Source organism: Crocodylus siamensis, chromosome 2 (genome assembly GCF_052110815.1).
Source record: "Crocodylus siamensis isolate JL-2025a chromosome 2, ASM5211081v1, whole genome shotgun sequence".
Classification (NCBI taxonomy): Eukaryota; Metazoa; Chordata; order Crocodylia; family Crocodylidae; genus Crocodylus; species Crocodylus siamensis.
In genome coordinates, this window is record NC_143396.1 from 10,214,890 (window position 1) to 10,242,583 (window position 27,694).

The 27,694-nt window shown below is 51.7% G+C and overlaps 1 protein-coding gene across 5 annotated transcripts in view; it reads right to left on the reverse strand.

Moving 5' to 3' along the window:
- The window catches only part of DYSF (dysferlin), a 202,251-nt gene that overhangs the window by 19,926 nt on the left and 154,631 nt on the right, over nucleotides 1-27,694 (reverse strand). For all 5 annotated transcript variants that reach the window (XM_090035143.1, XM_090035144.1, XM_090035142.1 and 2 more), the window contains 6 exons: nucleotides 24,155-24,325; nucleotides 23,409-23,551; nucleotides 20,568-20,707; nucleotides 17,950-18,038; nucleotides 14,736-14,831; nucleotides 7,800-7,941 (listed from right to left, as the gene is read on the reverse strand). In XM_090035143.1, the coding sequence (XP_089891269.1) occupies nucleotides 7,800-7,941; nucleotides 14,736-14,831; nucleotides 17,950-18,038; nucleotides 20,568-20,707; nucleotides 23,409-23,551; nucleotides 24,155-24,325 (781 nt within the window). The remainder of the gene's footprint in view (nucleotides 1-7,799; nucleotides 7,942-14,735; nucleotides 14,832-17,949; nucleotides 18,039-20,567; nucleotides 20,708-23,408; nucleotides 23,552-24,154; nucleotides 24,326-27,694) is intronic.

The window sequence follows — 27,694 nt, forward strand, 5'->3', positions numbered from 1 at the left end:
AGTCTCTCAGGAGAGCGGATCAAGTGTCAGTATTGTCTTCCCACCTGCAAATCTGGAAGCCCGAAGGAGAGGTTTGTCCCAGTTCAGCAAATCTTACCTTTCCCACGAATGAGAGGAATGCAAAATGGCTTTGAACTAGTCAACATATTTCACTTAGAAACAGAAGAACGGGAACCCAAGCATCCAGGCTCCCAGTTTAGCTGGGGCTCCCAGCTCCCCATCACCCTAGAGGGAGGATAGGGAGACTGGAGTCTCAAAGCCCTTGGAGCTATGGTGGGGCTTGGCTGGTCCTGGGTGGCTGAGACACAGGCCTTGGAAGATCTGAAATCCATGGCCTTCAAGCAGCCCTTAATGCAGGGCTTCTCTGCAAATGCCATGCCTTCAAATACCCAAGAGAGCTCCGCAGCAGATAGGAACCCACGGAGAACTGTCTGCAATTGCACCTATGCCCTTTAAAGCCAACACATCTGCAAGGCAACACTTTGGTTTTGACAAGTCTTTTTTCCCAATAGAAAAGATGATTCCTTGTTCTGTGGTTGTGAGCTGGGGACCCGTGGGTTCAAGCCTGGGTGTGGGTGCTTGAGTCTCTCAGCTGGAAAGAGCAGCCTCTGGGATTGCAAAATTTTTACAAGGGCTTGGATATTAGGACAAACTCTCTCACTTGGAAGGTAGTAAAACACCAGAACAAGCTACCCAGAGAGGTGGTGCAGTCTCCATCCCTGGAGGCTTTGAAGACCCGGGTAGACAAAGCCTTGGCTGGGATGATGGAGTTGGGGCTGGTCCTGCTTGGAGCAGGGGGTTGCACTAGATGTGACCTCCTGAAGTCCCTTCTAGCCTCATTTTCTATGATTTGTTGGAAAATTCCCCATCAGCTCCTTTCCCCAGGGGTGCGGTGGAGGACCCATGTGGTGAAAGAACATGAGCAGGCAAAGCCCTAGAGGAATGCCTGCCGGATGCAATTTTGCCTTGGCCAAAGAAGAAGGAAGGATCTCTGCATCTCTGCCTCTGACGGTTCATTCCACCCCTCTAAGCAGAGCTAAACCCAAAGCAAACCCCTTCATCCAAACACCCTTGAACCTTAGCGGGGAAGTGGCTGCAATGCAGATTTGCATTTTGCATGCCCGGATCTACCTTTTAATGCTCCAGGGAGCTCATGGCACGTCTGCATTGCTTATGGACCAGGTCAGGCCGCCCTGTGCAGAAACACACCCAATAAGCACTAACCCTGACTTCTATCCTGGGGAAGATCTTGGAAAAGTTTATTAAGGAGGCCATCCTTGAGGGACTGGCCCAGGCTAACATCCTAAGGAACAGCCAGCATGGGTTTGTTGCGGGTAGGTCTTGTTTGACCAATCTCATTTCCTTCCACGACTGGGTGACCTATCACCTGGACAAGGGAGAAGAGATTGATGTCATATATCTTGACTTCAAAAAAGCCTTTGATCTGGTATCCCATGATCACCTCTTGGCCAAACTGGCCAGTTGTGGCCTTGGCTCCACCATGATCCGCTGGCTGGGATACTGGCTCCGTGGTCGGACCCAGAGGGTTGTGATTGATGGCAGTCACTCATCGTGGTGCCCTGTGACCAGTGGGGTCCCTCAAGGCTCTGTCCTGGGACCCATCCTGTTCAACATCTTCATTAACGATGTGGACATTGGAGTCAGGAGTGGACTGGCCAAGTTCGCTGATGACACCAAACTTTGGGGCAAAGCATCCACGCCAGAAGACAGGCGGGTGATCCAGGCTGACCTGGACAAGCTCAGCAAATGGGCAGACAAGAACCTCATGGTGTTTAACACTGAAAAATGCCAGGTTCTCCACCTTGGGAGGAAAAACCTGCAGCACCCTTATAGGCTCGGCGGTGCTACGTTGGTTAGCACTACAGAAGAAAGAGACTTGGGGGTCATCATTGACCACAAGATGAACATGAGCCTGCCGTGCGATGCTGCGGCTAGTAAAGCGACCAAAACGCCGGCTTGCATCCATAGATGCTTCTCGAGCAAATCCCGGGACGTCATTCTCCCCTTGTGCTCGGCCTTGGTGAGGCCGCAGCTGGAGTACTGCATCCAATTTTGGGCTCCACAATTCAAGAAGGATGTGGAGAAGCTGGAGAGAGTCCAGAGGAGAGCCACGCGCATGATCAGAGGTCAGGAAAACAGATCTTACGACGACAGGCTGAGAGCCACGGGACTCTTTAGCCTGGAAAAGCGCAGGCTCAGGGGTGATCTGGTGGCCACCTATAAGTGTATCAGGGGTGACCACCAGGATCTGGGGGAACGTCTGTTCACCAGAGCGCCCCAAGGGATGACGAGGTCGAGCGGTCACAAACTCCTGCAAGACCGCTTCAGGCTGGACATAAGGAAGAATTTCTTTCCTGTCCGAGCCCCCAAGGTCTGGAACAGTCTGCCAGCGGAGGTGGTTCAAGCACCTACATTGAACACCTTCAAGAGTAAATTGAATGCTTATCTTGCTGGGATCCTATGACCCCAGCTGACTTCCTGCCCTTTGGGCAGGGGGCTGGATTCGATGATCTCCCGAGGTCCCTTCCAGCCCTGATGTCTATGAAATCTATGAAACCCCATAAGGGCAGCAGTGCAGCCTGCAGCTGCGGGAGGGTTCATTGGCTCTGCCTGTGGGCTAACGAGGATCATAGGGAAGTCAGGCTGGAAGGGACTTCGCCAGGTCACTAGTGCACCCCCTGCTCAAGGGAGGAGCATCCCTGCCTACACCATCCCACCCAAGTGTGTGTCCAACCTGCCCCCAGCAATTTCCCAAGGATGGGCATTGCACAAGCCTGGGTCCCGTGCTGTGTGAATGCAGCTAAGCGACCCCCAGTTGGGGAGGTCGTGGTCCAGCCTGGTGAGCGGTATAATGGTACCCACTGGGCTCATGACCAGAGCAGGTAGTCGTGGGCCGAACAAAGGAGTGCAATACTCGCACCGCACCACACAGTGCATCGCGCTCGGCCCAGCCACCACCTTGGGGACATCTGGGTGTAGGTGGCTTTTAGCAGCCCCGACTTGGCCGTCTGGCTGGTTTGATTGAAATTCCTCTACTGAGTGCTGCGTTTCAAGTGCGGTGCATGGACTTTTACGGCAGCAGTAATGAACCCGGAGTTCAAACAGCACATGGCGAGATCAAAAAAAAAACCCCAAAAAAATCGCCGGAGTGGAATGCATCCCATGAATACAAAGCACAGCTTTTCATTCATTATTTTTTTCCTTTACAGAGCTATTTTACAAGCTGTTTATTTTCTGATGCAGTGTTGGCAGACATGTGGTCGGAGGAGAATCAATATCAGCACAGTGGGATGTATTTTCTTAAACCGTTTATAGGGGGGTCTTTGCTTTCTCAAAGGGGGATAATTGAATGTACTACACACTGTACTTTTGATTGGTTTAACATGAAGCGTGAAATGGGGAGAGCAATGATTCTGTCAGTCAGCTGCCTGGCCCGGCGGTTTGCATGGAGGCTGGGCCTCCTGGCAGGGAGCGGGATGGCTGGAGGGATTTGCAAGGAGTGGTGGTGGCTTTCCCCCCAATGCACCAACCAGCTCTCTCAGGAGTTGCAAGCCATCCCTCTAGCTATGTGGAAATGTAGCAGGCTCGTGGCCACAGGGGCTCGGACTCTAATGTCACCCTCCCTAGATTGCTAGCCCACCCCACCTTGTTCTTACGAAAGGTTGATTAAGGGAGGCTGCCCACAGGGCCTTAGAGGCAGCCTTAATCCAACAGTTTCCACACCGGGTCTCTCCTGGACCCCATAGTCTCAATCCAGCCCTCTGGCCTGATAGGTCTCTCTTGATGCGATGATGCCCCTGTGGCCTCGAGGGCAAGTTGCGTAGCTCCGTTCCTCCCCTACACTATGCCCCAAGCCTCATGGGTGTTAACCTAAGGATGTTACCTTCACACGCTTGGCTCCCCTTGGGCCCTCAGACCCCCTAGCCACTCACTCAATCTTTCCTCTAAGCTTTCAGGCCCCCTCATCCCACATTCAGCCCCCTGTGGGCTTCGTGAACCCCTCTCCCCAGGCTCCAGACCCCCTGCTCTCATGTGCGGCCCCTCTCGGACTCATGGACCCTTACCCAGCTCTCATCCATCCTTGGGCCCGTGAACCCTCTGGTCCAACTGTCAGGTGTTCCCAGGCTCCTAAACCTCCAGGTCCCACACTGAGGTACTCTCTATCTTTGGACCTTCTTGGGTCTCGCTCTCTTAGTCCTGCTTGTTCCCCTAGACCCACTGGTCACCCTCCCAGCCCTTTGTGGACCTGGGGCTCGTGGATCCCTGGCTCCTTACAACCCAGGGACTTGCACTCCCACTCTCAGACACTCCTGGACTACTAGCCCTCTAAGTAAGCCTTGCCTGCACTTGCAGGGCTCCAGGCTAAACTGGTAGTACAACTTAACAATGAGCACCTGCTCTCTAGCAGGGACTCAAGCCTTCTCTAGGCTTAATATAAGCCAGGGCCATCTGCTCATATAACTAAGCCCCTTTTCTGCCCCAGGTACCTTCCTTTGTTCCCTGCATCACAGAGTAGCTTTCTTCCAGTTTTCAGGAGCTCTGCTGCTAGGAGCTCCTCACTTCGTGACTCCCAGAGCTGAACTGTCTGGCCAGTACAGGGCTTGTATAGCTCCAGCCTGGCCTGCTGCTGGTCAGGTGAATCCTTAATTACCCCTCTTTGCCAACTGCAAGCAGCTTTGCAGGCTGCTTTTTCCCTTAAAGGAGCAGGTGCCCTGCTACAGTAAGCAAATGTCCCCATTGCAAGGAGGCCAGTAGCTTCACTGAATGCAGGAGGGTCCCAGCTGTGACAGGAAGCCACCTTTGTTTCTCCCCAAAATCTCTGCTCAGTGACAATGTGATTAGGATGGGCCCAGCAGAGGAGACACACCTTTACCCTATCTCTTTAGGTAACCTGAGCTGGCTGCAGTCCTGAGGGAGGGGGGAAACCTGCTCCCTCTGCCTACGGGACTGGCATCACCTACCTGGGTGAGGAGCTTCTACCTGGTGGGCTAGAGTCTGCCTGGCAACTAGTGATGTATTTCAAATTGGTTGGCTGACAGCCAACTGGAGCTGGCCTCCACTGGACCAGGTGAACGAGGTCACAGGGGCTATATAAGTTAAGACTGCCCAGGAGGAGGGGGCAGCAGCCATGCGGGGACTCAGACTTAGAGAGGAGCTTGACCATCTGAAACTGGCTCTCTCCCCCATAACTCAGGAGCAGGGAACGGCCTGCCTCCAGAGGGATCTCCAACAGCCTTGGGATGATGCTTGTGAGTAAGCTACTCGAGATCTGGGTAGATATCTAGCTGGCAGTAACTCAGATACGTGATCAAAAGGCTACCTCAGCCAGACTGTTTTGCTTGATGGGATTTCTATGAGATTGCTCTATCTTGTACCCTATTTTCACCCTACCCCTGTGATCAATACAGTTCTCCTTTGTGACCGGTGTGGGAGACTTCTTGAGGGGTGGGTCTAAATTATGCCTAAGAGGCCCCTTAGGTCTGCAGACTAAGGGAGACTTTCCTTTTTGCCCCCGACTTGGGGAAGTGCCCCAAGTGTCTGTACTGGGTCGAGTGCCCGTAGGACTATTAGGCCTGTGTTTCCCCGAGGACACAGGGCCAAGACAGTCCCTTCTCGGGGTGGTGGCAGCTACGTTACCCCCAGGCTAGCGAGTGTGCTCCAGGAAGGGGGTCAGCCAGACACCCCAGGGAGGCACCCCAGGGAGGCACTCAGAGCCTGGAAGGTGGTCAGGCGCAGTGAGGGGGGTGGCTTAACACAGAAGCGCCCCCTACTGGCCTGCCACACCAATTCTTGTTGGTAGGACAATGTGAAGAAGACCAAGACTGGAGAGAGTATGGATCTGTGAGGGGCTGTACAAGCCACCTGCAGAAGACAAGAAATTGGACCCGCTCTCTGAAACACACCCAGCTGCTGTTTTCTGGAGAGAGGGGATGAGGCAAAGAAGAACAGATCTCATCCCCCCAAGACAGCTTTCCTCGTTATCTACCCAATGTTTCCCTTTCTTCCACCCCAAGACACTGAGCTGTGGCCACCTGCATCTCCCAGATGGCTCCAAGCTTCATAGCTTCTAAGAGACAAAGACAACAGACACCATCTCCCTTGCTCAGTGCCATACAGGAGTGAGGACAAGGGCTGCACACCTGATCCTCTATGTCAATAAGTACCAGGCAAATGTTTTCACCTTCCCACTCACATGCAATGAGAGTCAGGTAGGGGGTTGGACTAGATGACCTCTGCAGGTCCCTTCTAGCTCTACTTCTTTATGATTCAAGTGCCTTCTATGTTAGAGGCTGTTGGTTCAAAGTCCCTCAAAACATCTGACTTCCTGTGGAAAAAGGACCATAAAAACATAGAGAATGAGGGCTGGAAGGGACTTCAGGAGGTAAAACTTAGCGCAACCCCCTGCTCCAAGCAGAACCAGCCCCAACTATATCATCCCAGCCAAGGCTTTATCTAGGCAGGTCTGAAACACCTCCAAAGACAGAGACTCCACCACCTCGCTGGGTTGCCTGTTCCAGGGCTTTACTACCCTCCTTGTAAAAAAGGTTTTTCCTTATATCCAACCTAAACTTCCCTTGCTGCTGTCATATTGAATGTAAGAGTTTGAATGCTTGTAATAAATACCCATTAGCCAGTTTAGAAAAAAGGCGAGGTTCATCTTCTTATCTACAGTCATTGCTCCTTTTTGCCTGTGTGCTGAATGTCTTGGTTCTGAATTTTATCTCTAGAGGCCTTTAACAAAGTCAACCTAAAAACGACTCTTAAGCAAATATTCCAAGAGATCAAAACCTAGGGGCTTTTGAAAGGGGGTTGGGAAGAAAGGTCACTGCAGTGGTGTGGAAAATCTCCAAAAAGTAAGAATACAAACTGGTTACCCAGGAAAGGAATCTATTAAGTAGGATCCGAGCCCAAATTTGGGAGCAGTGACAGGTTTGGGTAGGAGGGGCCCAAGATGGCAACTCACCCAGTACATAACCTGTAAGCTACAGTCCCAGTTTGGAGGTAACCTCACTTGCAGAACATCGAAGGAAGACTCGCAAGCGCGGGCCGGATTAGACTGATCACCTGAACCGCCCTCTCCGTGAACAAGATCTCCTGTTCACGCTGAAGCCACGGAGCACGCGAGTGGGACTGAAGGAAGGGAACTTGTTCCTATCACTGCTGAGACCAACCCTAAAACCATCACTAAAGAATGAAAGGATACCTGGGGATTTGGTTTCTCCGAGTTCTAGGATTGTAAGTATACCATGAGAAATAACCTTTACTTGCAATTGAAGTTGTTTTTGTAATACTAATTCTTATAGCATTGTTTGGGAAGGATTTCTTAAAACTAAGCAGTGTTATATGTGCAGCAAGGAATTTTAAAATAAAATTGTGTTATATGCATTAAGTGTGCAATCGTTACGAAATCATGCAATCAACCAAATAGTCCCCCAGCCAGGCGCATCAAGCGAATCAGTAAATTGTGCAGGATCTTTCTCTATGCCATAACCCACTAGAGACAGCTGCAGCTTGAGATCATTGCTCCTTGTTCTGTTATCTGCCTAGGAGTATCTGCCTTGACAATCCCTTCAAGGGGTTTTCACCATAAGAGAGGCCTCCCACACTGATAATTCTAATCCAGTCTTCTCTTTGCCTCTATCTTTCCTCCATTTAAAAAGCAGTTCAGTGGCAAATGTATGGCTGAAAAACTAAGCACCCTGTCTCTCTTAAAACCAGGAGTTTGTGTTGTCCCCCAACAAGCATCACAACGGTCCCTGAAGAGACCTTTTACTCACCTTTTTAGTGATGTAACAGACTTGCTCAGCAGGAAGGTAGTTGAACGGGAAGACGAATCTCCAGTTGAAGTTGCCTTCGCCTCCCAGGGACCTGTAGTGCACATCTGTCTTCTGTTTGCTCTCCTCATGGCCAACCAACCAGCTGTGAGAGAGAGAAATGCTGCACGTGAAATGGAAGGTAAGGAAGGAGCTCCGACTACCTTGCTCCACACAACTGGCTCAATGCCATTTTTTGGGTTGCCCATTGGTTTCCAGTTGATTTTAATATACTACTTTTGACCTGCAGGGTCCTAAATGACCCAGAACCTAATGACCCTGATTTTCCTAACTGCAATACTGCCATAGTGGTCGGCAGTGCATGAGCTGACTCCACTTTATCCTCAATTTGGCAGCACTAGAGATGGGGTACTGGCCTACATGGGCCTAGACTGACTGGATATGGCTGTCCTCAGATTCTCCATTGGTATAAGGCCACCTGCAGTGATTTCTCCATTGCAGTTTCAGGACTTTGAGACTCATTTCCCTTCTTGGGCATTAATGAGGTAAATTTGTTGCTCTTTGGTCTATGCTGCAATTCTGCTGGAGCCAGCTAAAGACTTTGTATCACAACTTTTTTTTTAATGAAAGTTGTAGCAAAAATGGATTGAACGCAATGAAATCTCAGTCAAATTGGCTAACAGTTTTGAGGATTTTTCTTGAGGAAAGAACACTCCCCCCTCCACCCCCCTCTAAAATTGTTTCATTTTCAGAAACAGGAAACCAAAAACCTTTTGGTTTTTCTACTTCCAGAAATCAGTTTCTTGGGTGAAATAATAAAAAAGAAGAAAATCAATGAAAAAATTTAATGCTATTATTTTTTAATTTAAAATAATTCACAGCAAATAAGATCCATGTCTGACCAGCTGGAAAGATCTGCCATTCTCCACTGCCTGGGCATGTATACACATTTATTAATGTGCTTTTGCTAATGTGCATTAAATTTAGTACCTCTGGGCACCTATCCTCGAGCACCAAGGCAGCTCCAACGCACTGGAATTCCAGCACGTTGGAGCAGACTTAAGTAATTGAGTCTGCTGGAGCATGGCAATTGCCTGTGTCTTGTGTATCAGCATCCCCCTGCTCAAAAATGTTGGTGGGGGCACGTGAACTAAAGCTCATTAAATGAGCTTAATGAGCTTTAGTTCAAGTGCCTCCACCACCATTTTTAAGGGCGGGGAAGCTGATACACAAGACACAGTAGTGGTTTAATTAGAGGGGCTCTTTAATTAGAGAGGCACCCCTCTAATTAAAGCGCTGTGCCCTCCCCAACCTCACCACCTCCAGCGCACATGTAAAAGTGCACTCCATTATGAGGTACTAGAAAAAGGTGCATTAGCCTATTTTAATGCACATTAGTGAAAGTGCATGGGTTTTTTGTGATTAATGCGCATTAAAATAGGTTAATGCTCATTAAAGCGCATGTGTAGCTGCGCCCCCTGAGATGAAATGAAAGTTGGGTAGCTCTAGCTCAGTGACCCTCAACCAGAGTGCCATGGCACCCCGGGGTGATGAGATCCCCTTCAAAGGTGCTGTGAGGTACCACACCATGTCCTTGTTAGCCCCATTAGGTGTGCAAACATGATTCACAAGAGAAAAACAGAGATTTCGAACAGAAGTCCACAGCTGTTGTTTTTCTGATTTCTTTGCAACAGAAAACTGTTCTATTATTTTTTCTGTAGTCAAAAAAGAGAGTGGAAGCTAAGAGCTGGCATTTTCCAACTGGCGCCTCAAGTCTATGCAGGGTGCCTTGAGTCTAGAAAGGTTGATAACCACTGAACAAGTGAGTAAATCTGCTGGACTGAGGGTGGTGTAGAGAGGTTTTAAGTCATCACCATCACATCTCTGCTGTGGGTGAGTTGTCTGATTTGAGTTCTGCTAACATAATTTACAAGCTTTTTTATTGATTAGTGTGCTTCTGAAATGTCAGCAAAGATGCCCAGAGCGCACTCCCCTCCTAAAGAAACAATTCAATGGGCATACATTGATGCTGTTTAGAAACCCCTTTTTTCCCAGCCTAGAAGACTTTGTAATGTTACTCAGGCTACAAATGATGGTGTATTTGTCCTGGGATAAACCATTTCATTCCAGAATAAAGTGCAACCATTCAGACATCCAGGTCCATAAATGTGGGATAATCCTAAAAAAGATTCACAGGATAAGAAGAACTAACAATTTATCCAAAGACATCGCAAAATGTGATTGTTTGGGGACAACATCATTGCATCAATGGCAGAAAAGCAGAAGTGCATTCAGCTGCTCACTAAACGCTGACCGGAAGTGTGAAGTGTGTACACGTCAATCCCGGGATATTTCTGTTCCGGGACAAGCACAGGCACAGGAACAAATCAATGCCTGTTCCTTGCCTTGGAGAAGAAAAGAAAATCTTGTATTAACTGCAATGCAGAAATCTGGGGCTAAAATTTTCAAAGCTCAATGCCTAAAATTTGGTTTTAAAAAACCCACATTTAAGCTCTTGTTAGAAGCAGCGCTGTTTTCAATCACAGTTTCCCCTCCTCTTCAGGGGTGCTCAATATTTCTAAGAACCAGGCTGTTTTTCACAAACTTCCAAACTTTAGGTCTGAAAATGTTGCCCAGTTACTTCAAAAGAGCTTTTAAATTGCAGCAGACCAGATTTAGATTAGATCTCAATAAAAGAAAAACTTCTTCGCTGTCAAAACAGTTGAGCGGGGGTGCAGCTTGCCCAGGGAATCACCTTCTCTGAGGTTTGCAAGATAAGCATCAATCAGGGGTCCTGCAATGTGCAAGGGGTTGGACCAAAGGACTGTTGTGGTCCCAACCCTGGGATTCTAACTTTTTAAAAGAGATTTTAATATGAAATTCAAAATAAAATGCTCCTGCTCCATGGCCCTGACAGGTTAGTAGCACGCTATTGTGTCACTGCTAAGGCAGCCTCTGCTGACCCGGCTCCGTTCCTGTCTCCTTTCTTATTACGCCGTGTGACATGGGGCAAATTACTTTGTTCCCACTTCCACTTCTTGCCCATTTAAATCATAGGGGATATTTCCTTCTATGGATCTGTACTGTGCATAGTGGAAAGGGGCCTGACATCCCAGAGAGTCTCCCAGTATTATAGTACTATAGTCACAAATAATTTAGCTTACTACAGTCACAGGGTTGGCTTTCTAGGTTGGGTGACTTCCCCCACCTGGAACAGGAGGCAATGTGGGCTTGTGGCTAAATCACGAGACTGGGACTTTGGAAAAGTGGGTTTTGTACCTCACCAAGACTTCATTTCCCTCTCTGGGATAAGGACAGTCACATCTTCAGTGATCTGGGTGTTTTTATGGAGTCTCTGCACGTTATCACTGAAGCACCCAAGCCCATGCTGGAAATGTCCCCAAACAGAGCCGTTAATGAGAGCTTGCAAGGGAAGTGACTGTGGCCAGCAGGGTGCAAAGCCAAGCACTCAAGCCCAGGTCAGGGTTGGCACTTTCTGCCCTTCTGCATGCCAAGGTCACCCTTTCCTCCTCCAGGAGTGCTTAATACTCAGTGCTTCTTGGCAGTTTCATGACAGAAGAGGCCTGGCAGCAATGCTGAGCTCCTTGACGGCCACAAAGACATGCAAGTTTACTGAGAACGATGGATCCAGCCCTCGATACTCTCACCTTCCCCAAACACCCCACCGCGGGCTACGATTTCAGAGCTGCAAAATGGACGGGACAGCTTGGCTGGAGCTGATAACAATGCACTTGATGCGAATACCAGGTGAGCAGCCCGCATTTTGGATTTACAGGAGGAAAATTGGGATTGTAAAAAAGGGATTTACAGTCTGTTTCCAAAGCCTACCTCTTCCTGCTCATAAATCCAAGAACCTACAAAATAAGTAACTCCCTTGGCTGCGATTGTAGCATTTTACACAAGATAAAACATAAATGGAGTCAGACAGAGCGGAGAATGTGCCAGAAGAGTTGCTGCTGATTGCCACATTTTTGTCCAGGAAAAGGGAATTTCCAAAAGGCAAAACAAGGCTGTTTATGTACGCAGCTCAGGCATACGGCAAGGCTGGGGATGAGGTCTGAGCTGGGCTGGTATGTGGAAATGCAACATCTCAGCATCACTCTCATGTTGCTGTCATCGTCTCCAGAATCTCATCTTTTATGTGAAAAAAATAAGTCTCTGCCCACTGTAGTTGCAGAGAGAAAAGAAAGGGGAGGCAGTTCTCACTGATGCGGGGAGGTGTTTTCACAGAGCCTGGGACAATCATCTGGAGAGCTGTTGCTCATCTCTGCTGCTGTCTCAGACACGTGGAGTGAACTCAGGTGCTAATAAGAGGGCGCATCTACACGTGCATTTTTATTGCGCAGTACCCAAAATTACTACACAGTACAGGCATGCATCTACACCTGTACTGTGCAGTAAATATGGTGGCTTATCTCAACTTGAGTGTAAATTTGATACCTGTATTGTGCAGGTATCAAATTTACACCCAATTAGCTACTTCGCAGTAATGCATGTGCAGCAAGGCAACAGCCCTAGACTTTAGGAGGGCTGACTTCAACAAGCTAAGGAGGATCGTTGGGGAAGCGCTGAGGACCCAGATGGGAAGGGAATCGGATGTCGAAGGTGAGTGGTTGCTCCTTAAGGAGACGATCCTCCATGCCCAAAGGGAGGTAATCCCAACAAGGGTCAAAGGGAGCAGGAGGGCACATAAACCCCCATGGCTCACTAAGAGCATCCGGGAATGTCTCCTTGCTAAAAGGGAGGCATATACCCAATGGAGAGATGGGGTCATCACCAAGAAGGACTATGTTACAGTCGCCCGAGGATGTAGGGGGGCAGTCAGGAAGGCCAAGGCAGAGTTGGAGATAGGACTAGCTTCCCGGATTAAGGACAATAAGAAGTCCTTCTTCAAATACACAGGGGGTAAAAAGAGGGTCCCGGGTAATGTGGGGCCCCTGCAGGACACGATGGGCAACTTAGTCATCACGCCAGATGACAAAGCTAACATATTTAACGATTTCTTTGCCTCTGTCTTCCTAAGTAGGGACCAGTTCAGCCACCTCCCTGCTGGGCCCCCCTCGGGCCCCGGGAGAGACACGCCTGGGCCAGGGGTTAGCGAGGAGTTAGGGTACTTCTGGAGAGGCTGGACGTGTTCAAGTCCGCTGGTCCGGACGATCTTCACCCTAGGGTTCTACAGGAACTGGCCGAGGTCATTGCGGGACCCCTGGCGCGGCTCTATGAGCACTCGTGGTGCTCTGGCGAGGTGCCGGAGGACTGGAAGAGGGCCAATGTGGTCCTATCTTCAAAAAGGGAAAAAAAGAGGACCCGGGAAATTACAGGCCAGTTAGTCTTACCTCAATCCCGGGTAAGCTCTTTGAAAAAATCATCCTGGCACACATCCAGGAGGGCCTTGCGGGGGAATGCATGCTCAGGGGCAACCAACACGGGTTCATCAGTGGCAGGTCTTGTCAGACCAACCTGGTGGCCTTTTACGATCAGGTCACCAAATCATTAGATGCAGGGGTTGCTGTGGATGTAGTCTTTCTGGACTTCCGGAAGGCTTTCGACACTGTCTCTCACCCTGTCCTCGTCAAAAAGCTGGGAGACTGTGGTGTCGATGCCCACACGGTCAAATGGGTCGCCAACTGGCTGGAGGGCCGCACCCAGAGGGTGGTAGTGGATGGGTTCTTCTCGACCTGGAAGGACGTGGGCAGTGGGGTCCCCCAGGGCTCGGTCCTCGGGCCCGCACTGTTCAACATCTTCATCAGTGACTTGGATGAGGGGGTAGAAAGCACCCTGTTCAAGTTTGCTGATGACACTAAGATGTGGGGGGATGTGGGTGCACTAGAAGGGTGCAATAGGCTACAAGCTGACCTTGACAGGTTGCAACGGTGGGCAGATGACAATAGGATGGGGTTTAACACAGACAAGTGCAAGGTGTTGCACATGGGGAGGAAGAACCGGCACCACACTTACAGGTTGGGGAACTCCCCTCTTGCCAGCACGGAGACGGAAAAGGATCTTGGAGTCGTCATTGACTCCACGATGAACATGGGCCGGCAGTGTGGGGAGGCAGTCAAGAAGGCCAATCGTACCCTGTCATGCATCCACAGATGCATCTCGAGCAGGTCCAGGGAGGTGATCCTCCCCCTCTATGCGGCACTGGTCAGGCCACAGCTGGAGTACTGCGTCCAGTTCTGGGCGCCACACTTCAAGGGGAACGTGGACGATATGGAAAGAGTTCAGAGGAGGGCCACTCGTATGATCAGGGGTCAGCAGGGCAGGCCTTATGAGGATAGGCTACGGGACCTGAACCTGTTTAGCCTCCACAAGAGAAGGTTAAGGGGGGACCTTGTGGCCTGCTACAAACTGGTCAGGGGGGATCAGCAGGTATTGGGGGAGTCCCTGTTCCCCCATGCGCTGCCAGGAGTAACCAGGAATAACGGTCACAAGCTGGCGGAGGGTAAGTTTAGATTAGATATTAGGAGGCGCTACTTCACAGTCAGGGCGGCTAGGGCCTGGAACCGGCTTCCAGGGGAAGTGGTGCAGGCTCCTAGCCTGGGGATTTTTAAAAGGAAGTTAGATGAGCACCTTGCCGGGGTCATCTGACCCCGGTGCTCTTTCCTGCCAAGGCAGGGGGTCGGACTAGATGATCTTCCTAGGTCCCTTCCGACTCTAGCTACTATGAAACTATGAAACTATGACATCTTACTGCACAGTAATACTAAATTTAGTCCCAAGTCAGTTCACACAAAGTGTTAATGCACTTCAATGCCTGCATGTGTAGATGTCGGCCTATTCCCACTAACTGCGAAGTGAATTTAAGCCAGTGTAAATGCACATGTAGACACGCCCAGAGTGTCCCTGCTGTTAACTCTTTCACTGCTAGTGAAGCAGGTGAGTGCACCACTAGGGTATAGAGGCAGAGCTGCTTACCCTTTCACGTAGATGTCACTCATCCTCTCACCGGTGATGCTGAGGTCATCTAGGATCACGTCCTTGGTGTTCCAGATAATGCAGCGCAAGAAGAACCTGAAACACCCCATGAAGCAACCCCCGATGAGCAGAATGCAAACAAGCAGCAAAGCCCTTGTTTGCTGTACTGAAAGGCAGCTAGAGCACAGATCAACTCAGGTCTAACCAAGCCATCCTGAACCACTTCAGGGGTGCATGTGGAGAAAGGGTCACCCAGGGGAGTGTGGCCTTCAGGAGACTAAAACAAATTCAAGCTGGCAGTTGACACTGTCTGATACTAGAGAAGAAACTGAACCCCACATCTGGTCCCCTCTGGCTACCGGGCGTTCACATCTTCCAGCTGGTCCCTGCTTTGCAAGTCAAACCCAAATCCCAGATGCACCCAGCCCTGAACTTAGAGAAGTCCCAGTCACTGGGGCAGAGATGGAGAAGTGGAGTCCAGGCTGGAGCGGGCTTTAGGAGTGCCTGGAGGAGAGGAGAGAGGGCTCCCCATAGACTAGGAGAGAGGCTGCCCCAGGCATGAAGCCAGTGGTGTGGGGAAGCGGCAAAGGAGTGCAGAGCAGACACAGCAGGAGCATGGGGTGTGTCAAGAAGGGCCTATGGGGATGTCTACCTCCCAAAACAAGGAGGGAAAGGCAGTCCCTGTGAACACACCTCTGCTGGATTGACACTGGATTGACAAAGGGGGCAGGAGGGCACAAAAGCTCCCATGGGAAAAAAGCATCTGGGAATATCTCCTATCTAAAAGGGAGGCGCACACCTGATGCGGGGGGGGGGCCACCCCCAGGGAGGACTACACGGCGGTTGCTCAGGGCTGCAGGGGGGAGTCAGAAAGGCCAAGGCGGAGATGGGACTGGGACTAGCAACCCGGATCAAGGACAACCAGAAGTCCTTTTTTAAATACACAGGGGTAAAAAGAAGGTACCGGGTAACGTGGGGCCCCTGCAAGACACACTAGGAAATGTGGTCATCACACCAGATGATAAAGCTAACCTATTTAACGACTTCTTTGCCTCCATTTTCCTGAGCAGGGACCGGATCAGCCCCCCACCAGGCCCCCCTCAGGCCCCGGGGAGGTGCGCCCAGGCCCAGGGGCAGGGAGGATCTAGTCAGGGAACGTCTGACGGGACTGGACGTGTTCAAATCAGCGGGTCCGGACGATCTCCACCCCCGAGTGTGAGGGAATTGGCTGAAGTCATTGCAGGACCCCTGGCACGGCTGTACGAGCGCTCGTGGTGCTCTGGTGTGGTGCCGGAGGACTGGACGAGGGCCAACGTGGTTCCCATCTTCAAAAAGGGGAGGAAGGAGGACCCGGGGAACCATAGGCCTGTTAGTCTTATGTCGATCCTGCGCAAGCTTTTTGAGAGAATTATTCTGGCGCATGTCCACGAGGGGCCGGGGGGGAGATCATGCTTAGGGGCAACGAACATGGGTTCATTAGTGGCAGGTCCTGTCAGACCAACCTGGTGGCTTTCTATGATCAGATAACCAAATCCTTAGACCCAGGGGTGGCAGTGGACATCGTCTTCCTGGACTTTCGGGAGGCCTTTGACACTGTCTCTCACCCCGTTCTCATTAAGAAACTGGGGGCTGTGGTGTCCATGCCCACACAGTCAGACGTGTCGCCAACTGGCTGGAGGGCCGCACCCAGAGAGCGGTGGTGGACGGGGCATGCTCGACCCGGAGGGACGTGGGCAGTGGGGTCCCCCAGGGCTCGGTCCTCGGGCCCGCACTGTTCAACATCTTCATCAGTGACTTGGACGAGGGGGTAAAAAGCACCTGTTCAAATTTGCTGATGACACTAAGATGTGGGGGGACGTGGGCACACTGGAAGGATGCAACAGGCTGCAATCGGACCTGGACAGGTTGCAGTGGTGGGCAGATAAGAATAGGATGGGATTCAACACCGACAAGTGCAAGGTGCTGCATCTGGGGAGGAAGAACCAGCACCATACCTACAGGCTGGGGAACTCCCTTCTCGTCAGGGCAGAGGCAGAAAAGGATCTTGGAGTCATCATTGATGCCAAGATGAACATGGGCCGGCAGTGTGGGGATGCGGTCAGGAAGGCCGACCGCACCTTGTCCTGCATCCACAGATGCATCTCGAGCAGGGCCAGGGAGGTGATCCTCCCCCTCTATGCGGCACTGGTCAGGCTGCAGCTGGAGGACTGCGTCCAGTTCTGGGCGCTGCACTTCAGGAGGGATGTGGCCAGCATGGAGAGGGTCCAGAGGAGGCCACTCACATGATCGGGGGCAGCAGGGCAGGCCCTACGAGGAGAGGCGCCGGGACCTGAACCTGTTCAGCCTCCAGAAGAGAAGGCTGAGGGGGATCTAGTGGCCTGTTATAAACTGGCCAAGGGAGATCAGCAGGCACTGGGAGAGACCCTGTTCCCCCGAGCACTACCGGCAGTAACAAGGAATAACAGCCATAAGTTAACGGAGAGTAGATTCAGGCTAGACATCAGGAGGCGCGACTTCATGGTCAGGGCGGCTAGGGTCTGGGACCCACTTCCAAGAGAAGTGGTGCAGGCTCCTACCCTGGGGGCCTTTAAGAGGAGGCTGGATGAACACCTAGCCAGGGTCATTTGACCCCAGTACTTTTTCCTGCCATGGCAGGGGGTCGGACTTGATGATCTGCTCAGGTCCCTTCCGACCCTAGAAACTATGAAACTATGACACTGGCTAACATGGGCACAGCATCCATGGAGACAGCACCCCGGGTTTTGGCCTTGGCTGGGAAGCAGGAAACACACCATGGAGCCTGGAGGGCTTATCCATTACCACAGGGGAAAGCTCTTGCGGCTGCATCATCAGGGCTGGTATTTCCTGAGTGTGCAGGGATCTGCTAGTGTGTCGCACACTCACGGCTTTGTGTTGCCAGGCAAACACACCGTAAGGGAGGCAAGGAGCCAGGGAGGTTGAGGAGGAGGTAGTGGAAGTGACAGGAAAGGAGGTGAGTGTTTCTCTAGCTATCTATGCCTCTATCAGCACCATGGTCTGAGCAGAGCAGAGCGAGGATGGGAAGCAAGACCTGAGGGTCCCAATGCTCCAGAGACGACCCTGACATGGTCACTGAACAGGATCCTGGACAGCTTAAACATGGGCCTTAATGTTTGCCCCCCAACTCCCTACCATCAGTGTGATGCAGGAGCCCATATGTCGAGAGAAGAGTCACCTCTTTGCTTTCCGCGGCGTGATGTTGAAGGGAGGGCCGGGGGCACCCAGCGACTTGGGAAACAAGTCCACCCACATCTGCAGCTTTCCCTGGAAGGAAACACATAGCGGTGAGGCCTGACAGTCCCAGCAGCGGGTTAATAACCCTCGCTATCTTCTGCGTGTTGGTGCCAACGCACGCTGGGAGCCATCCTTTGCAAAGGCAACAGCGAACCCTTGGGCTGCTCCAGCCAACACACACCTCTGCAAAACACCAGCTCCTCGTGGCTCTTCGATGGGGCAGAGAAAAGCCAGGTAATAGGAGGCTGAAGGCAGAAACGTTCATACTGGAAATGATTTTTAACAGGGCAGGAGAGTCTCCTTTGCAACGAGAAATCCCTGGGGCTCAAGGCCGCGGGGAACCCTCCAGCCCCTGAGATCTTAAAGTCAAGGCGGGGTGGGTGACTTTCTTCCAGGTGCTTTAGCCAAGCACATGCTACTGGATTTGAGCCAGAGCAAGCAAGTGAAATGGGGGAGATCCAGCTAGACAATCTCCATCTCAGCTCTGGCCTGAAAGTCCATGAGTCTGCAAAGACTCGGCCTGCATTGAGCAAGCTCCTCGGCTGGGCTTGGAGAGCGCCTCATCTGCTGATACCAACTGGGGATCCACCCCATTACTCTCTGAGGTTTTGGAGAGTGCATCTAAAATGAACTTGATCATGTGGTTCTGTGACATTCCCAAAATATGGACGTGCATTGTATCTTTCCAGGAGATCTGGTTGGAGGGCTTGGGGTTGTCCTTCTGAAGGTGGCCACTTCAATTGCAAAAGCTCAAAGGATGACGGCAGAGATCTATTTAGTGGGCAGCATCAAAAATGGATTGACTTGGACAATCAGCTCATCTACGGGGGCTTTGCTTTTTTGGCAAGAAAATCTCCCTGCATCAGCAGAGGACTGCAAGTGCTCCACTTGGCTTGTACACGACCAGAAACAGGCCGGGGCACACGTGCTACCTCCCGAGAGAGGGGGCAGAGACGGGAACTCCTCCAAAGTCAGCACAACAACCCCCGGGACTTGCTCGGTTGGAGCCAGAGCCCAAATAGCCACTACTCCATACGATGGAAAGAGCAAGGGCAGCTGAGTAGGAAGTCCCGTGCCTTGCACCCCTCTCTGGACATCACTGGTCTTTTTGGAGTGAGAAGGGAGTTCCTTCTCCGTGACAGTACCACACTGATACTGCTCCGCTGGGGCTTGTCTACACTATGGCAGCAGGTCGCAGTGGTTGCAAGCAGGGTCCAGTCCTTGAAACAGATCAGGGAGCTCACCCCTCGCTGCCTGCTCTGGGGTCTGGACTCTGGGGACCACTGGGGCTGAATAACAGAATCAGAGAATCATAAAAAATGAGGGTTGAAGGGACCTCAGGGGGCCACGCTAGTCCAACCCCCTGCTCCCAGCAGGACCAGCCCCAACTACAGCATCCCAGCCAAGGGCTTTGTCTAAGCAAGTCTTAAAAACCTCCAAGGATGGAGAGCCCACAACTTCTCTGTTCCAGTGTTTTACCTCCCTCTTAGTGAGACAGTTTTTCCTAATATCCAGCCTCAACTTCCCTTGCTGCAGCTTGAGCCCATTGCTCCTTGTCCTGTCATCTGCCCCTACTGGGAACAGCCCAGCTCCATCCTCTTTGCGGCCCCCCTGCAGGGAGGTGAAGGCTGCTATTCAATCCCCCTCGGTCTTCATTTCTGCAGACTCAATCAGCCCATTTCCATCATCCTCTCCTCAGAAATCATGTCCCTTAACCCCCCCCCAACCATTTTCATAGATTTCATAGATTTCATAGACATTTCATTGCCAATTCTCCAAAGTGTCCGCATCTTTTCTGCAGTGGGGGGCCCACAGCTGGACACAGGACTCCAGATGTGGCCTCCCCAGTGCAGGTAATGAAGGAGTGCCCCATTAGTAGTTAAACCCCTGGAGGAGAGCGCTGAGGGAGACTATCTGGGGGAAGGAGCAGTTAGCAGACCTGGAACCCAAATACATTTGCTACCAGGAAGGAGTCACAGTGGGCCAGAGGCACAAGGCTCATCCTGCTGCCTGGGCTAAAAAGGCTGGTTTATTTGTTTGTTTGAGGAAAGACCGTGGCTTTGCATTCAAAGAGCTGGCTGAGGAGCTCCTTATGGAGCAAAGCCAGCTGGCAAATCAGCAGGCTCACCCATTTGCTTGTGAGGCCTGACCGAGCTCTTATCCCCATCTCATGGGAAGCCACAGTACTTGGAACAGGAGCTGGGAAGCAACCAACCATCTGCTGCTGTCCGGGTGAACGGCCTATATGAATACCCTGGGCTCATCCCTGATGGGTGCTGAGCACCTACTCAGCAAAGGGGTGATAATGCATGGCTGCTCAGGGCTGTATGAATGATGCTGTACAGCACCAGGCGCTGACGGACCGACCAAATGCCTCCCTTTGATAGCACGGCTGGAGCTTCCCGTCGATGCATGCACATCTGCTGCTGATGTGGAAAGGCCCCATCCCAAAAACATCCCCAGGGCCCCCACGTGCCCCATGGCAGCCTAGTGAGACCCACCCGCACGCTGCTGGGTCTCACTGAGCCGCCCTGCACTGATCGCTGCCCCGGTCCCTACCTGCTCGATTTCGGGCTGCAGCGGGCTGTAGAGAGGCCGCGTCTCCACGTGTTCGGGCACCAGGCCTTGCTTCCGGAGCGCGTGCAGGGCGAGCCGCTCCTCGGGGGGACCCAGGTGCGGGTTAGGGGGCTTGCCATCCTCTGTTTGACAGCAAAGTTTGGCTGTTTAAGTGAGAGAGGAGCTACGCCCGTGGGGTGCCAGGTTTCCAACAATGCCCAGCACCCAGCAGCTCCAGCTGGGATATTTATGCAGTGTTTAAACAAGAGCCCAGCATATCGTATGCGTCCACCTTGCTGGGCTGTGACTTTGGCTGAGAAACGTGTATTTCTATACACACACGCATGCACTGCACGTGCTAGAGACCGCTCCGGGGTTCGAGCCATGTGAGCCATTGCTCTATTCTTCCTCTTCCCCCTTTGGAGGAAGGTGTCTCCATTGCTGTCACTGGGCAGGATATAAAAGCAGTGCTCCTTTATAGGGCCCTTGTCTGTCCTGCCTGAATAGTAAAGACCCAGTGCTCCTTTATAGCACAGGCGGGGAGGATATCCAGTTCTTCTGAACCAAAAACGCCCCTCTGCTGTTACTGAGTCCTCTGCCCCAGAAGTGGCTGCATGTCATCCAAGCTGTGTAAGTGAAAAGCCCCCGGAGGCCCTTTGAAATGCAATGCACCCTATAAATATTATTGCGGCTCAGCTGCCTTCAGCTGATACAACCCAGCTCCTTTCTTGGCAAGGCCCTGAAGTGGTTAAACTTCAGATAAATGGGAAATTTCCCAAGCGTTGTGAGCCTGGCCAGTGCGTGCGTGCGTGCGTGCGTGCGTGTGCATGTGTGGGTGTTCATGTGTGTAAGGCACAGAAATAAAACTCTCCCTCAGAAAACAGCAATGCGGGGGTTATGAAATAATGGTGCGGTTCAAGCGCTTGTAAAACCCGGGCTCTCCTGTTTAATAGCTTCGCTTTATACCCCGCCAGGTTCAGATCTGACACTGCTCTGCGCGCACAGCTGGTTTCCAGATCCCGCTGAGGTCAAGCACCCAGCTTTGTTCTGGTTTTGAATGGGCTGCCATTAAAACAGCAACCCAAAAAAGATTTTTAAAACAGCAAAGTGAAAGGCAGGAGCTGGTGAAAGAGCTTTGGTGAAGGAGCAGCGGCAGGAGGGAGAAAGAGCTTTGCTCCACTTAACGCCTCTCCAGCACTTGGCAAGGCCCCGACACGGCGTGAGAGGCCGGGAAGAACGGCTGCATCCATGCTCCTTCCAGCCCGGTCCGCGTCTCGGGGTCCTGGCACGGGGGAGAGGGGGCCGCGGCTCTGCTACGTGCCACGTGTCACCCCTCGGCAAGCAAAGCACAGTTACGTGCTCGTGCAATCCTAACGACCTCTTGTGTGCTGCGCCTCTTCTGGTGGGTGAAAAGATGGATTTTGGGGGCCGGCGGGGTGAGATTCCAATAGACGCCATTGAAGTGACAGACCCCCCCCCGCCGCTGTCAGTTTGTGCAAAAACTAGCAAAAAAGGCAAAAACAGCAGAGGCCTCCCCAAAACGCAGGGTGCTTTTCCGCACAGGTGACTTATCGTGTGTCAAGCTAGGGGCGACTGTCTTCTGAGATGCAAGGTGCATCCTGCTGAAGTGGTGGGGGTATTTCGCTCAGCTCCGAGCGTATGATGCTGTCTCCCTCCCGTGGCAGTACCTGAGAAGTACGGCCGTCTGCGAGCTGCAGCGTGCTTCCTTCCACGCCAGGGCTGAAGCCTGCCTGCTTGCTGCTGTTGCATCAGGGTTTAATCCCTACTGCAAAGAGCGGCATGTCTGTGTGTTCAGCACGGGTTCGCTGCCTTTCCAAGTGCCAACCGTGTCGAGGATCATAGAAGAGTGGGGCTGGAAGAGACCTCCAGAGTCTAGTCCAACCCCCTGACGGAGGCAGGATCAGCCCTCTGCAAACCACGGCATGCAAATCCACCGTCTGACCTCTTAATTAAACCGCCACTGCTGACACAGCACAAGATATCACACCCGACCCTGCCACAGGTAAAGCAGTGGGACCACAGAGGCCAGCATGCTGCTGTTGCAAAGATGAGTATATGCTCGCAAGATCCCCCTCCACTGCAGGGGAAGGCAAAACCCCCACAGTTTGCACCAATCTGACCGGGGTAAAATTTTGTCTTGATCCCAAATGTTGCATCGGTCTGACCCTGAGCAGAGGAGCAAGACCCTCCAGGCAGGAGCCACTGGATTCGAGTGCCAGCAGGAGCGTTGGCACAGCCCTGTCAAAACCCCAGCCTGGGCTGCAGCCAGCACCCAATCCCTCTGGGAAAGGCTGAAAAACCCCTAACACATGTTGCATCAGGAGGGGGGAAAAATTCCCTCCCACCCCCATGTGGTAACCAGCATGGCCCAGAGCATGAGAAGTAGAGGACGGTCTTGGGATTCAGAAGTGGCATTCTTGGGTACGGCCTAAAGTTTCTATAGAAACTCAAGAAAAATCACTCCAACCCCATCTGCAGGAGGAGAGCAAAAATTCTTCCTCTCTCCCATCCCTTGGACAATAAACTATCTGGAGAAGGGGCTTTCTCTCTGTGTAGAGCAGCTATCATGGCAGGGTACTGGTCTTAGTTCAGGGTCAAGGTCCTGGGTCATACAATAGATATATAATAATAAAATGGGGGTGGCTTCAGGCAGCAACCCAGATACACGATGCTCATTAGCTAGCACTGTGAACCGAGTCGAGTGTTTATGTGTACCCAGCAGTGTCCTCTCCTGCTGCTGCAGATGCTGGCAGCCTCCGGGGCAGCAACCGTGGAGAAAAGCAATGAAAAGAAGAGGTCTGGCCAGGCCCAGGTGTCCCTTACCGAGCTCCACGAGGAAGTACTCCTGCTCCCGAAACACGAGCCGGTCTGTCTTGTACACGGGAGCTTTGCAATTGCGCTGCAGGGAGAAGAGGTGGAGCAGCTGGGATGGACGGAGCTGGTCTCGCCACTGGTTGGGCCCAGAACTGAAGCCAGGAAGTAAGAAAAACAAGGTGTCAGGGCATTGCAAACCAGCACTTCCCCTCCCTACCCCTGAAAACAGACCCATGGTCATTCCTGGAACATGTCCCTACGATGCACAGAAGCACCGCTGTGAAATATGCCCTGTGCACTCGCTCCTGCCCCGCTCCGGAGGCCAGGCGAACCCCGCAAGCTGCCCTGCTCTTGGTCTCAGACAGGTTTACTGGCCTTGCTCCAGCCTGCCCTTGCTACCAGTGTCCAGGTGGCCAAAAAGGGGCTGTCACAGCTGAAGGAACATCCTTCCAAGGTCACCTGGGGAAGGTGCTACCTAGATAGGCCCCGTTAATCCAGACCCAGCACCCAGAGGCAGAACCACTACCTGCCCTGGAGGGATGAAGGGAGCAGAAACCACCTGCCAGCACCAAGCTGGGGAGTTGCCAGTAGCTACAGAGCTGGTGCAGGTGGCTTCAGATCCCACCCACCATGCTGATCTGGGCAGGAGGACATGGCAGTAATCGGGGGAAAGCAGCCAGGGTTTATGCCTGCTCCCTTGTAGCCATCCATGAGCAAGGCAGTGCAGCCTCCTTGGAGCCAACAGAAGTGCTTACATGCAATAGGTCTGGGGGAGGCCGCAGCGGGCCCCATATTTCGACAGGAACCGATTCTCCAGGTCTATGATGGTCTCTCCTATTTTCTCATCCTTTGACATGAGGTCGTAGTCGTACAATGCGATCTTCAGGTCCTTATCCAAAGGCAGAGAGCAGGTCAGTTCAAACATCCTGCAGAGGAGGAGGAAGGGAGAGAGGAGCTGCAGATGAATGGCTTTTCTACATGGTCTCTTGCTGATTTTCTCTCATGATACCCCATGTTGAACCGGCACCGTCCAGTACACGAAAAACTAACAGAGTTTCTCTGCTTTGAGGCCTGATGCCTGGTTGCTGTCTCCAACCACTTGCAAGGGTCAGGTAAGGACTCATACCTTTTGTATCATACCTCATACAAAAGGTATGAGTCCATACTTTTTGTTGGACTCATACCTTGCCAGGTGCCTGCAACAGCTGACATGCTTCCAAACCACGGGCTCAAAGATGACCACCGATGGGGTCCATCTCCTCATGAACCACCTTGCAGAAGCGTGTTTAGAAAAATACACCACCAAACCCATGCCATACCTCTGATACAGAGATGCTATCTTTACCATCAGGACTGAGCATCTAGGGTTGCTTAAGCTTGTCCCATAAAAGATAAGACCAAACAAATCCAGCTTCTCCTCTATTCCCTGGTCCGTCATGGCTACAGGGACACTACAACTCTCTAACTCCATGCATTTCAACAGGAGATGCAGAGCAGCAGGTACCGACTGGCACCCATATGGCCTGGGATTGAACTCTGCTCCAAGTGCTGAGTTGACCCTGCCTTTGCCTCAGTTTTCTTATCTGCAAAATCGAGATATAAGTAGTAGCTTCCTTTATCAAATGTTTTGAGATCCAAGGAAGAAATGCGAGAGTTGGGAGATTGTAGTAGGGCACTGGGATGCACCTCCTCCTTTAAAAGAGCATGCAGGTAGCAAAGGGGAGCTAATGAGGGACACACCTGATAGGCAGAGGGCTCAGGCTTGAGGTACACAAGCCCAGAGCCTGCACAGGTCAGTTGGTCTTGCCCTGCCTATGGAGTGAGGAGACACTGACAGCAAAGCAGCAGGACTCCTGAACTGGCCATGGCTCTGAATGAGGAGCTCTGCAATGTGGGGAACAAGGGAAGGCACCTGGGGCAGATAAGGGCTTGGTTATATGGGCAAGCGGCCCTGTTTTATGTTAAGCCTAAGGAAGGCTTGAGTGCCTGCCAGAGAGCAGGTATTCACTATTAAGTTGTCCTAGCAATTTAGTCTAGAGCCCTGCAAGGGCAGGCAAAGGTTACTTTGAGGGCCAGTAGCCAAGCAGGGGCTGAGAGTGGGGCTCAGCTGGGGGTACAAGGGCCTAGAGAGTAGGGATGACGGTCAATGAGTCTAAGAGGGGTTGTGAGCCAGACTGGGGATCTGGAAGCCCAGAGAGAGTGGGGATGTGACCTGGACCAGGAGCCCTGTGATCCAGGAGCCCTTTGAGGGCCAAATGTGGGACCTTGTGATCCGAGGGCCAAAAGGCACCAAGTGTGTGAACTGAACATCATAGTGATAACAGTTGTGAGGCTTGGGGCATGATGTAGGGGAGGAACGGAGCCATGTGATTTTCCTTTCAGGTGCCCTGCAGTAGCACAGTCAGGTTGACAGGGACTTATCAGGCCAAAGGGCTGGATTGAGGCTACTGGGGTCCAGGAAAGACCCGGTGTGGGAATTGTTAGGATTAAGGCTCACTGTAAGGCCAGTGGGTAGCCTCCCTTAATTGACCTTTAATAATAAGAACAAGGCATGGCAGGCGAGAAATCTAGGGAAAGCGACATTGGAGTCCGAGCCAGGCAGGAGCTGCAAGGCCACGAGGGAATGTCACAGCCACCCTGTAGCCATGAGCCTGTCTCCAGGATCATTATTAAACAGGAATTAATAGTGGCTTCAGAATACCATATTTTAGAGCTTACAATGCACCACAAAATAAGATGCACGCTTTGATTTTCAAAGGCAGAATGAAGGCAAAAAAAATCTGTCCTTGTAATAAGTAACTGAGTAGCGGCAGAGGGAGCTGAGCTTGCTCACTGCTCTGCTCTCTGTGGATCATGTGCAGAAGTTATTTCTCTTTCACCCTGCAGAAGTTAAAGCAGTAGACATTACTATTACCATAGTTCCTGGTTTATAAGTACAGCCCCCAATTTCCAGCAGCTGGTTTTCGAGGGGGAAAAGCCATGCATTGTATATGAACAAATATGGCAATGCTTGGCCTTTTTATGCAGGGGAGGCACTTTCTGAGAGGAGCATTTTCTAAATCTCTGGGTCAGATCCCTCAGGGGGTATAAATCCACAGAGACTGTGGAAAGCCAGACTTTACTCTCTCTGCACATTAGCGCACCTACAGACCCACCCATAGGGGTGGCCCTTATTCTCACTGCTCTATGCATGTCTTTTCACAGCATCTGATGAAGTGAGTGCAGGCTTGCAAAAGCTTGTGCATCTCTGATTCAGTTAGTCAATAAGGTGCATCTCTGCACTGCCTTCTGCCTGACTGAAGACTCACACGGCTAACTACCTCTCTTTAGTCTCACCTCTCTCATTCTGCCTTGACCTCACTGACTCCGGTAGAGTCAGGCCAATGAAACCTCAGGCCCAATGACTCTGTAACAAGGGCAAAGCTCATCTGTGTAAGGGACAGGACTTCCACAGTGCTGGCCCAAGCCTAGGGACCGAACTCTCCCCAGGAGCCAGGGACCAACACAAACCTCTCCACCTTCCACTCTAAGCATCAGGCACATATCTCTGAGCCAGCCATTTCCTCCAGAGCCATCAGGACAAAGCAACAGGATTATTCAGGTAGGCAGAAAAACAATAGGAAGAAGCAAGAAGTGGATATCAGAACAAAATGAACCCTACAAAAACACTCCACTATGTATACACCTCTCCCCTGCGCTGAGCACAAACAACACAGTACAGGTACATCACACGGTGACCTTCTCAAAGGTGCTCAGATGCTATATAGGAGAGGAGAGAAGGGAAGAGGTTCTCAAACGGTGGTCCACAGGCTACTGGTGTCCATGAGGACATGGTAAGTAGTATCCAGAATGGCCCAGCCACCACCACCCTTTTCAACTGGAGTGCAATGAGGGGATGCAAAACATATTAAGGGTAAGCAGCGATCCACTGGTTTAGCATCTTCAGGAACCACAGGAGAAGAAAGTAAGATCAGGATCCAGTCTTGTGAATCTAGGAGTCGCTTCACCTGCTGCCAAAATGTGGCTGCCTCTCAGGTGGAAGGCGGCCTGCACTTAATGACGCCAGCACTGCTCGACAGCAGGGTTTAGGAGGGGAAGTGAGTGATTATGCCACTGGTTACAAGCACAGGAGGAATTCAGGACAGCAAAATGTAATTAGCCAAGCTGGAACGCGGCCAGGAACCCAGGAATCTGCTTGTGAAATAGTAGCTTTAATAGCCACAAGCTGCCAGGGCCTTGATTTTACCTCTCATCTTAAAGGCACGGTGGGAGGTGCAGAGCTCTGTCTAGACTGG